Source organism: Apium graveolens, chromosome 2 (assembly GCF_009905375.1).
Source record: "Apium graveolens cultivar Ventura chromosome 2, ASM990537v1, whole genome shotgun sequence".
Classification (NCBI taxonomy): Eukaryota; Viridiplantae; Streptophyta; class Magnoliopsida; order Apiales; family Apiaceae; genus Apium; species Apium graveolens.
The window spans coordinates 35,743,690-35,756,328 of NC_133648.1; the positions used below are offsets into that span (position 1 = coordinate 35,743,690).

Sequence of the window (12,639 nt, forward strand, 5' to 3'; positions counted from 1 at the left end):
TCTTCGATTCCAAGTTCAGCAGTGCATGTTATTGAATCTGTAACATTACAATAGCTCAGCCAGTAGACTCATTCTGATGACTTGGAGGTGATAAAATTATGTATTCAGTTAGAGTGATATTTGTTTATAAGTTAAAATATATAAATATTAAATTAAGCGATATGCTGAGAATTATGCAGAAAACCTTTATGTGCTCCGTCAAAATGTCACCTGTAGAAGAATCCGAAAATTGGTGGTATTTGAGCTACATAAAATGTGAGGAAGATGCGTATAAGTATGAAGGAAGGTACAAATGTTCGAAATATTGTTATATTATGCCAGTGCCTGTGAAGAGGTATAGTAAAATATATATTTATGCATGGCTTATGTATTTTAATTAGAATGTATGTATGTTGTGTAATAATTTTCCCATTTTGCGACTAACCTATCAGATACAAGATTGTTGTTCTTGCTAGTGATTCCAATGAGGCTTTTAACTTTGTTCTAATGGACAAGCCTGTGAAGCATATGGTTGGCCAAACTACAACCAAGATGATACTGGACAATCCAAAGGTACACATTTGCATATCTCGAGGACTGTTAAAGTAATCTAATAATATAACACTTCTTTTTTAGAATTAATGTAGTTCATTAATGCTTTACAATAAAATTATTTTGTAGACTGAAGACGATTATCCTAAGAAAATCAGAGACATTGCTGGAAAGGAAGTTACATTTGTTATTCAGATAACTAACGACAATGTGAAGTTGGAAAGTCAAATCTATAAGGCCATTGACTATTTTGATAAGGAATATTCAATCTCATTGGCTTCTGATGATACAATGGCTGGCTTTGCTGCATCAAGTTCTTCTGAGGTAAACACTTTGAAAAAAATGATGGCTAGTTAACTGTCATAAACTGTTAAAGGTATTCATTATCCTAAATTATTTCTTCTCCTACACAGAATATGGTTGATCTATCAAATCATACCGAAACTCCCGGTTTTGTTCACTCCACTTCGAAGAAAATAAAAATGGTATAATACATGTTTTTTTAATATTTCAGGCTTTGTAGTTGATAATGGAATTTTCTACAATATGCTAAAAAAAATTTCATGCGCATGAAAAGTTAATGAGGATGATGAATTCTTCGCCGGAGCTGTCAACGTTGCGGTATTTGCTTTGCCATCAAGAAGATATCTTTAATTTGCTTTTCCAAAATTATTTCTTTTGAATATTTTGATAATTTTGTTATTTGTTTCGGGTTCTTTGACTAATGGAAGTTTTTAAATAAGATTTCAACATTGAATAATTTATTTATTTGGTTTCCGTTTGATACTGAAAATTTGACGTAATACAGTAATATCAATAATAATTACGTTTACCGACAATAATATTGCTCTAAATTATAACATCCCAGGCATCTTATTTTAATTAGTACGACATGTACGTTTGCATTGTGGAAGTACATCTGTTTCTCTTACCATTATTATGTAAGAGTTCGAAAGTTTGGTCATGTATCCACACAATCTATTGAACTTGCTTTTAATGTTCCATTTTATCTAAATACTTATGTAGTGTTTGTGTAATTAGTAGTATTATGTTAATCTCTGTCTATCATAGAAAAATGAGTGCACAAAAAATGAGAATGACATATATCTCCAAGTTTATGATGACCATACTTTAATATCAATACGAAAGACACGTTATATTAATTATACATATTGCTTATGACTTTATATTTTTTGGTAGTTAATCAGAAATAGTAAATATACGATAAAATAATCATTGAAATACATATATTCCATCTTAGGTGTCAAAATTTACTCAAAGTTTTAAATTTATATTATATAGAAAGAAAGAGAAACTACAACATTTAAATTTCTAACTACTCTGCAAAAATATAACAACAAAGATAAAATAATCAAAGTTAACCTAAGTAAATAAATTCCAACAAAGTGTGCCCGTCATGATAAATTAATTACACAACCATAGTCACGTAACATGTTATAAGAACATGATGAGAAGGAAAAGCAGTATTGTGAAACACTAACATAACCAATAAAAACATAGTCTCCCAAGCCCTATGTGGGAAAAGCATCCCAAGGCCTATGTTGGAAAGTCACGAGAAAAACTGTTGCCTCCTCTTCTTCCAACAAATTGAAGACAAATGTTTCATGTAAAGCAATATGATTGTCTCTAAAAAACTGATTCCAGCCACTTAAAAACCTATAAAGTTTCTGTGATTTGACAATACCGACATACCAATTCCCGGAAGCAGTTTTCAAAATTACCATGTCACCAGCTTTCCATTGGCAATTTGGTGGTTCAATGTAGCTCGGGATATACTATAATAGAGATGTAAAAATTAATTACAAGTCAGGGTATTAAAAAAACTGGGGCAGCTGTGTTATAAAATATTGTAAAATATATTTGTACCGCTCCATGAGATGTGTTGTCCACATTGGATGTTGCCATAACATGAGTAAAAGTCATGTTCTCATTGTTGTGGACATCAACTTCCAGGTTAACAGGAAGATGAACAGGTTTTGGAGCAATCTCCATCTTTGACTCCGTATTATAAATAACAATAAGTTCAAAAAAAATAACCGAATGTGTAAGTTCAAAAACAATTACATGCTTTCTGAAGTACATATAACCTGAACTTGCGGAATCTTCGTCAAACAACATTGCTTCCACATTTGAATGTATAAATATCATAACAAAAAAAATTCCTTCGCCAAAATAGGTAAACAAAACTTTTTCAGTTTCGTTCAAACCATAATCTCGCATAAGATTCAAGGCCATACATTTTCTTCTCAGTTTTAGAACACGTTCCTTCGTATCGACTTCCATTTCTTAGGTAGAACTGGACTTTAGGTGAGAGCAGTTTCTCAAATGCTCTCCAGTCCAGGTATTGGTACCAATGATAAATTAAGTACCAACTTTAACATTTTAGTAATAAATTAAAAAATTACTAAAGTGCACAGAATTATAGTGCATGTATAAATGGATATGGTCGATAACATTGTAATCTACTTATTTTTAACTAAATATCGGAAACATAAATGAGCTGACTTTGACAGAAAATAGGTTTCTAACAATTTCTCCAATTTAAAATACAGGATCATTAAGAAACACCAGGAACTTCCATCATATACCAGTCATTAAATCTGAAAAACATACCATATCATTCATAAGAAACTTTATTTTAACATAGTAGTCCAACAAGATTTTTTATTAAGTTTGTGTATAATACCTTGATCATAAAATGTGCTGTGTGGAATTGTCCTATTCTTGAAGTATATAACCTCGCAGAGGTCATCCTTCAAACAATTCACAAAGAATTTCCGGTTGCCCTTATAAAAGTAAATCATAACTGAACCGAACAAACCATGACAATCAATGTTAAATTCTTTCATATGACAGAGAGATTGTTCCGATTTCTTGAAATTCATATATGTTTCATGTCCATTGGAAAGTACAACTATTAATTTACTTGGAATAGATTCTCGAAGACTATTAACGAAGTTATCAGGTAGTTTCCGGAAATTGACAAATTGATTTACACATTAGTACTTTTAAATAATACAATACGATTAAAATTTTCAGGCATGCAATAAGATAAAATGATAATCCAATACGCATTAGCATTACATTAGTAATTTATACCATTTCATTAAGGTCTCTGTCTTCACGTGGGAGAATTACAAAGAACGATGGATGTTCCTTGCTCAAGTACCTAAGCTGATGTAATGTTGTATGAAGAGCACACATAAAATGTAGAGTTAAAAATGCTGAATATACTATAGTAGATTACAAGCATTGATAGAAAATTTTAGTTTACCATCTCTGAATCTTTCAAGGTTTCCATGTTTGCACTACAAAAACCAGTATTTCCACTCATATCTGCAATATAAACAAGCAATATAGCTGATATAAAATGACAATAATTGTATGTTGGCGTCTCTATAACCTTATAAGCACCTAATTTATCGCAAAAGTAGCAAGATTGTTCCGATGTTTACTTGCCAAAAAAATGTACAAAATCAAGTGTGTTATTCAAATATATGAGTAACACATTCAAATCATTATACTCAGTGTAACAAAATCTTTAACTTTGTATATCTTTCATTGGTATCACGACTAAAGAAAACAGAATAGATCAAGATGCAGAGTCCAGAAAGAGAGTGGACTGAAGAAAATAGAGTACACATTATAATTAAATAAAAGGCACTTGCTAGACATACATTATCTTATAGAGTTGGGTAACTTAGTACATTATAAATATATGCACATGTACGAAGATACCACATTATATCGCACACTTTATATCGATTATATATATATATGCACACGTACAAAGATACCACATTGTAAATGAGAATTTTAGCACCGAAAAGACCGGTAGATCAAACAGTTTAGATAATGTGACTTAATTACTAAAGCCCGTTGTATTCACCATTACTAAATTAGCAAAATTGGGCACCGAGTATAACAATAAGTAATGTACAATTAAGGAAGAGTATAGCATATCAAACTAATGCCCATGATTTTAAATAAAATAAAAAACTAAAATTGTGGATGCATATACCAATTTCTACATACCTCGATGTATACTAATGTTAAAATAAAACATCAATTCGCTCTGGTTCTCACATTGTGCGGACAATACTAAAAAATCTAATTGGACTAGGTCTTTACATGCATCAATTAAGATAAATACAAATTGAATTACTATCTCAACTATCATACAGATCAGCTCACATAACTTAGAATAACTATGAATACTAACTGATTGGGATAATTGATACATACAACGGGAACTTCAAATTAAACAATACAATAATATAGGATTGAGAATTAGTATCGTAGTGTAGATTATGTGATGATGAAAGTTAATTGAGATTTGTAGGATGATTGATAGAGCAACAATCGAGCTTCTCCGCCGGAGGATTGATAGAGCAGCAAACGAGAGAAATGGCTGGTAGTCCTATGTCTACATGCAACCTCTTTTCTACACTAGATACAAGTAGTCAATTTAACTAATTTCGACATATATCCTTTTTTATTTTATAACTAATTAAATTTAATTATATAATAAATCAAATGAAATATGTTGAAAATATATGAATTTTGCATAATTCTTAGTATACAGTGAAAATTATATGAGTTGTGAACGGAATTTTGTGTTAGCGGAGAAAACAAAATATTATCATAATATTGTAATGAAATATATTACGTAATTTTTAAAAAATTTAAAAATTAAGACTTTGGCATTTTTTAAAGTAAGACTTTGGTATTTTTTAGAATACAGTGAAAATTATATGAGTTGTGGACGAAATTTTGTGTTAACGGAGAAAAAAATATATTTTCATAATTTTATAATGAAAATATATTATGTAATTTTTGAAAATTTTTGTGTTAACGGAAAAAAATATCGCATTATAAATTATTCTTAAAATATATAAACTACACTTATGTACTACTTTTTTTGACATGAACACTTATGTACTACTTCATTTCACTTTTCATATCAATAAACGATAAACGAGGACAGATGCATGAAAAAGAACGGAAGCAGTTAGTTAAATATAACAATATAACTTTTTATTTTTTAAATATTTTTTATATTAATTTCATATTCGTGAATTATAAAAACAAAAAAAATGCACTACTGTCTTTCACTTTTCATATATTTAAACGTTAAACGAGGACATATGCATAAAAAGGGAAGCAATTTGTTAAATTTAACAATATCTTATTTCCTTTTTAATTATGTTTTTTAATTAATTCAATATGATTATATTAAATTAATGAAACTTGAAAAAATGTTTGTAAAAATTTAAGAAAATGAAAAAACCCGTGTGTGTAGCACGGGCATATTACTAGTATATATATAATACGGTACACTATTTAGCGTTAAGGTATTTGTTTATTTGTTTTATATTTTATTAGCTTCTTGTTGTGGATCATTTTGCGGCCAAAAATACCATTTAATGTTACATTTTAACCGGGTTTTTTAAATTAATATTTTAAAATCTATTGATGTAACCTAATTTAACAATTTTTAATTTTTTTAGTGTACAAAAATTCTCTTTTAAATTTTTGAAATATTAAAAAATTAAAAAAAGACATATCTAATTTAATTTTTTTTTTAACATTTTAGGGTTCATAAATCCCATTTTGGGTCTTAAAGTATTTTTAAAAAAATTAATAAAACGTCCCCGACTATCAAGCATCACCTTGAGACAAATTGGCTTGTCGGCAATGCCTAAGAGACACGCAAGTTGTCACTAAAAGCATTGAGGTACTCTCTGATCAAAGGTCTTATGTACGAAAGGTCTTTCGTGATCCCATATCTGAAGTGCTTGAGACCTCACGAGACAGAGGAGGCACTTAAAGAAACCCATGAAGGGATTTATGGGAAGCACTTGGGGGTGGGGCCCTCACTCACAAAATAACCCGATTGGAGTTTTACTGGCCAACAATGTTAGCCGATGCAAAGGATTATGTGAAGAAGTGTGATAGATGTCAGAGGCATGCTCTTGTAGTTCAACAACCCCCGAAGAGGCTCACGTCCATTAGCTCTCCCATCCCCTTAGCGATGTGGGGAATGGACATATTAGGTCCCTTTCATGTAGCATCGGGATAATTTCATTGTGGTTGTCACTGACTACTTCACTAAGTGGATTGAGGCCCAGACACTGGCCAAAATAATCACTAAGCAGATTTCCCAATTCTTCTGGGAGAATATTTTATGTTAATTTGGAATCCCACGCATTCTTGTTATGGATAATGGACGATAGTTTGACAATGAAAAATTCGAAGAGTATTGTAAAGACAACAACATAGAACTCCGATTCACTTCAGTTGCTCATCCTCGAGCAAATGGATAAACAAAAGTCGCTAATCAGATCATCCTTGATGGACTCAAGAAGATGGTTGAATGGTAAAGAAACACTTGAAAGGACGAATTGCCACCTATACTCTGAGCATATCGTATTACTTGCAAAGTAACAACTGAAGCTGCATGTAACGCCCCCAAATCTGGGGTCAGGAATCTGGGTCATCACACAATCCTTCAATCATGTATAATATGTATTAGCTCAATAATTCCATATCACAGACCCCAGTCTCTCTCTCTCTCACACACACACAGTTTATGGCCTTAGAAACGAATTACAATATGTAACATATATTATTACAAATTAAATGTGCACTCCAGGACCTTACACAACTACTTACAACCTCTACATGAAGTTGTAGTAATTTTTGATAATTATAGGAACCTATATAAATACTCTGGATCACCTGAGGCAAGGTTGCAATGAGTTTACGGAAAGCCTATGTGTTTTCCACATGTTGTAATCGGTTAACTTCCTCACTGGCATACTGGTTATCTGTTGTGTTGTGACATTTAAAGAAACAAAGATTGAGCAATGATGCTCAGCCATAATATAAAATAGTTTGAAAATCATTGTTAAAGTAAAATAATACTTTCATGCTTTATCGTATTATAGGAAGAATAAAATCTCGATGATATACACATTTTCCTTTTTAAATCAAATCAGATATTTTATATATATCAAAATATCTCGCCAATGCTCTCGGTAGTATTATATACTCAGGAGAATAACTTTCTAGGTGATATACACCTTTTTTTGAAACAATTTATTTTATTGACTCATTTAGTCTGCAAATACCTTTCTAGTAAACCCAACACATAGGCTTGGGTTACGGTATTGCATATCAATTCCAATTGGAAGAATAGGACATTCACCAGAGCCCTCAAGATATAATGGTCAATCGTATAATGGTAATTATTTATTATTTTCTACTAGTAGAAGGATGATTTTCATACATCCAGTTGTCACCCTTGCCGCCTTCGGGCATATTATGTGTGGCTTATACATCCAGGCTTTCCACATACTTCACATGTTTACGTGTGTCACACCAGTAGTCACTCCGGTATATGAAGTACGAAGTCTACCCCTCCGAGTCCTTTAAGAATCCTATCATATATATGGAACTCGAGCTATATCGAAGTTCCCCAAGCATTTTTTCTTGTTGATAGGCACATTTCATCTCATATATGTATATATGTACTTTCGAGAATTTTCGAATGAAGTACTAAGATAGACCGTTGTCAAAAGATAAATAATTAACGGGGTTTCTTTTGACATTATAGTCAAACTATATAAAGTAGATCGAAATAATAATTTTTAAAGGTTGGATGATAATAAAAAGATTTTCCGAAAATCAGAAAATATTTTAAAGTAGAATTTATGATTCTTAAATCATATTAAGTTATTTAATAAATATTAAATTATTAAATAATAATTATTAAATAATTAAACCTCAAATAATTTTATTTTTAAATGAATATTTAAAATTATAATCCTCGACTGATTTATGTTTAAGTAATTAAAATAAATTTCAATTAATAATAAATGTTTGAAATTATTAATTAAGTAAATGTCTAAACATACTTCTTCTTTTAAATAAATATTCAGAATAATATTCATCATTTAAATAAATAATATAATTTGAGGTAATACGATCTTTGAAAATTGTTTTAAATAAATTTCGTGGTATTTAATAATTCGCAAGAGGACATCGAGTCCCTTGGAAGAAAATAGATACGGACTTTACTCGCCCAAAAATCTCCAGAATACTTCCGGGTTTTTAAATAATACATACCGACCGACTCTCGGTCTACATTATATACACCACGCTAATTGTTAGTATTATCATAAAATACGATATATATTATATCGTAAACAATCTCGACTTATAACACTTCGTAATTGAAATCATGGTAAGCATGACATCATACATAAATGCAGTAAATTATTTTCCACAACACAACAGAAATCTTGAGTAGGCTTCATAAACTTTCCTGGGGGTTTCGAGGTGGAGGGTGCTCGCGAGTCGGTCCGGTAATCTATAAACAAGAATATTATTGTTTAGTTAGTTCTTATTCGTAATTAGCGTCGCTTGTTAAATACGAAATATCTTATAATTGAATAACGCGACTCGTCCTACTCTCGCCATTTTATTAAAATACGAGTAGTCATTAACCTTTATTTAGATTAATAATCCTTATCGTCTATTTTATTTATTCATTTTACAAGTCGGCTCCTCTAACGATTCTTAGGGAATTCTACTCACGCGACCTCAACTCCGATATTTTACAAAATCGAAAAATCAATATTTTTACTTGAAATTTTTATGGCAAGTTATTTACTATATTTTTTAATCTATGTAAAAAAAATTGATTTTTAAATAATTTTAAGTCGATCATTTATGCTCCCAAAGTTAGTAATTCGTAGTAGTTTTCGCCACGTAAATTGCGTTTACTAAAACATGCCTAACTTTTGAACTATAAATCAAAATTATGCGATTCAAGCGCCTAAACGATCCTTACGATAAATTCTATCATTTAAAAATCTTATTTTTCATGAAAACACAATTTACATAATCTATAACTTTGCAGAAAACTAAGCATCACAAATCCGGTATTATAACGGTATTACATTTACAATCCATGGTTCATTTTAACATTAACATATTGCCAATCATCCAAAAATCAATAATCCATCTTTTAACTACTTATTCAACTCAAGAACTTAAAATTTTGTGTTCATCAATATTATCCTTAACAAACAATTCCTCAATAACAATCAAATCAACTTAACAACACCAAAACTACATCCTACATTCAAGATACATGCTTTTCTTGACAGTTTAACACTTAAACAAAGTTTTAAAGAAGGTTTTATACCTTTCTTGGGTTCTTGGATCGATGATGCTTGGTATGCTCTTGGGTGTGCTTAAAGATCCTAGATCATTCCAATGAATCAACAAAAACACTTGAAGTTATTATTTGGTCACTATTCATCATCATCTTTATCTTTTTATTTACCTAAAAAAACTCAAAGAGAATGGCATGAAAGATTTATCTTACCTTATTTTGATAATGTAGAAGCTTGGGAATTAATTGTGGAATTTTTCCATGCTTGAATTTAGATTTTGAATTTTGCTTTCTTCATTTATGAAGAAGGGCCGAATGGTGCTTGGTGAGGAAGAGAGAGAGAGAGAGAGAGAGAGAGAGAGAGAGAGAGAGAGAGAGAGTGTTTGGTTGATTACTTTGTTACTTGATGAGTGTTGATTGATTTTTTGTGACTTTGATATGTATGTAACTTGTAATAATCAAGAAGCATGGTTTATTGTCAAAACCTACAAGCTAGGTAGGTACTTACACCATCACTACTACTATTCATCCAACTAGTTTACTACGCTTCTTGGATGGTTTACTATTTAATCACCAATCCTTGGTTGCATTCTTGTAATAATTAGTTTTCATGGTTTTCATGGATTGTATGAGAAGTTGCATGGGTTTATTTCATTTTTTTATTCTCTTACATAATTACTTGGTCGCTTTCTCATAATCGTGGTAAATCCTCGTAAGCGATTCGCGGGGTAATCTTTTCTTATAAATCCTCATATTTTGTAATATTGTACTTGGGTGTTATTCGCAGGATTTTAAATTCTTGATCGTAATGTGATTATTATATTCCTCGTAAGTTCATAAAATAAGGTCGTTTTAAAATATTGGTTTTCTTCGAGAACTAACGACTTTTACATACACTCATTTGGTATGTATAACCACAATATCAACTCGGAAACTTAATTTACATAAACTTAATTTACATACCCTAATATAGTGTGGGATTAAAAGTTTTTTCTTGATCGTCAGGATTACTATTTATTCATCATTTTATAAAGTCCCTAAAATTCGGGTTATTACACTAACTCAATTATGTTTGCTTATGGAGCCGAAGCAGTGGTGCTCTTAGAAGTCACACATGGGTCACCAAGGGTTCCAGAGACCAGTGAAGAAGGCATGAGGTTCACCCTTGGCCTCATTGATGAGGTTCGAGACAAAGCTAACGCCCATAATATAGAGTATCAATGAAAAACCTCCCTCTATTTCAATAGAAGGGTTAAAAAGGGGTTCTTCTAACAAAGAAGCTTGGTCTTGAGAAAGATTAAGGCATCAGGAGTCGGCGAGAATGGAAAGCTAGCCCCTAACTGGGAAGGGCCTTACAAGGTCAAGAAGACACTAGGACGAGGATCCTACAAGCTAGAAACCTTGAGCGGTGACGATGTGCCTCTAACTTGGCACGCTTCAACCAGAAGGTTTATTATATCTAGCATCACAATATGATATGCGGTCGACTAAAGTATATGTTACAGACTCCAACCGACCAAAGAAGGTCGATGAACCTCCAAGTAAGGCTTTAGGCCGACCAGAAATCCCTTTGAAGGGACTCCAACCAGGAGGCCGACCAACCTCTAAGAGAGGCCTTAAGCCAATTAGGCCCCTCTTGAATGATAAATTTGAAGTATCAAACTCGCACTAAGGAAGAAAGGCTTTTAAGGCGAGCTTCACCAGGATTTTTTAAGTCATGAAGCCTCGAAAGTGAAATTACTCCTCATCTTCAACGAGTCCATCACTCATGAGTATTAGGACATAGATAAAGTGCGAATTGTCTTATACACAGTTAAAACTCATCTTGAAAAACTGAACCAATATTTTAAATATCCTGCTCTTGACAATAGAGAATTCTTGATGATGAATATACTCCCAAATATAGAATAGCACAAAGAGATGTCCAAACTGATGACAACCCAGCATAAAACTAGTGATCATCCTCCAAACATTTGTACACAATTGACAAGGGTGGACCTTGAGCTCAGCTAATAAATAAAGGGATGGACCGCGAACCTCAACCTAGCCTCGGGGGATCCTTTAAAAACACATAGCTTCACTTTATCCCAATTACAAGTTATGTCGATATAGCTCAGCTCACAAGCTTTAAATACAACTTGGAAAGCTATGCTTTTCCTTGAGTTCCCTCACATCCGACTCACTCATCTTTCATGAATGATAGAAGGAGTCGAGATCAGTGTTGTTCGGGGAGGCATCTACCCTCTCGTCCAACGAATTCTTCAGAATATCAAAGTAAGGATTAAGAAACAAAGGCGGGACATGACCTCTACCTTTACTAGATCTAGCCTTGCCTCGGTTGGCCTTCATCTCAGCCACGACGACTAGAAGTGGTTGAACATTTTAAGACATCTTCGAAAACTAGAACAAAAAATGGCTTCTGGATTGAAAAGTTTTAAATACTTTGACATAAAGGAATTTAATATGAAGTTCAAGTCTCGCCACAGACATGAACATGGTAATTCATGATCGAGTCCCGTCACGGATATGACCGAGATATGTTGTCCAAAAATTCAAGGTTTAACCTTGATCAAATATTAACTGCATTAATCGTCAAGATTAGTAAAAAGATGAAATTTGAAACTCAAGATTCGAGTTATTGGCCAACCACAATCATGTCGGAACCTTCTCGGTCATGGCCAAAGGTCATTAAAGAAGAGGCCAGGTAGCCTCCTGGGAAGGCCTTTCAGTCCTCGGTGTGACCTCGCATAAGGCTGAGCAAAAAACTGAATTAAAACTGAAACCGAACTGAAATCGAAAGAAATCGGTAAAAACCAATATGTATTAAACCGATTTAAAACCGAAACAAAAAAAACCAAACTTGCTTTTAATGGTTCGATTTCGGTTATAGGTTCCAACTAAAC

The 12,639-nt window shown here is 32.2% G+C and overlaps 1 protein-coding gene across 1 annotated transcript; it reads left to right on the plus strand.

Moving 5' to 3' along the window:
• Nucleotides 1-203: 203 nt before the first annotated feature.
• Nucleotides 204-1,054, plus strand: LOC141688195 (uncharacterized). The gene is made up of 4 exons (XM_074492876.1): nt 204-334; nt 432-552; nt 661-855; nt 1,046-1,054. The coding sequence occupies exons 1-4, from the start codon at nt 204-206 to the stop codon at nt 1,052-1,054; spliced, it is 456 nt and encodes a 151-aa protein (XP_074348977.1).
• Nucleotides 1,055-12,639: the final 11,585 nt, after the last annotated feature.

Bases quoted from the DNA above. Each gene is read 5' to 3' on its own strand.
- LOC141688195 (XM_074492876.1), top strand. From the start codon at position 204: ATGTCACCTGTAGAAGAATCCGAAAATTGGTGGTATTTGAGCTACATA. The intron at 335-431 runs GTATAGTAAAAT...CTAACCTATCAG, and splicing joins ATGCCAGTGCCTGTGAAGAG to ATACAAGATTGTTGTTCTTG. The intron at 553-660 runs GTACACATTTGC...ATTATTTTGTAG, and splicing joins TGATACTGGACAATCCAAAG to ACTGAAGACGATTATCCTAA.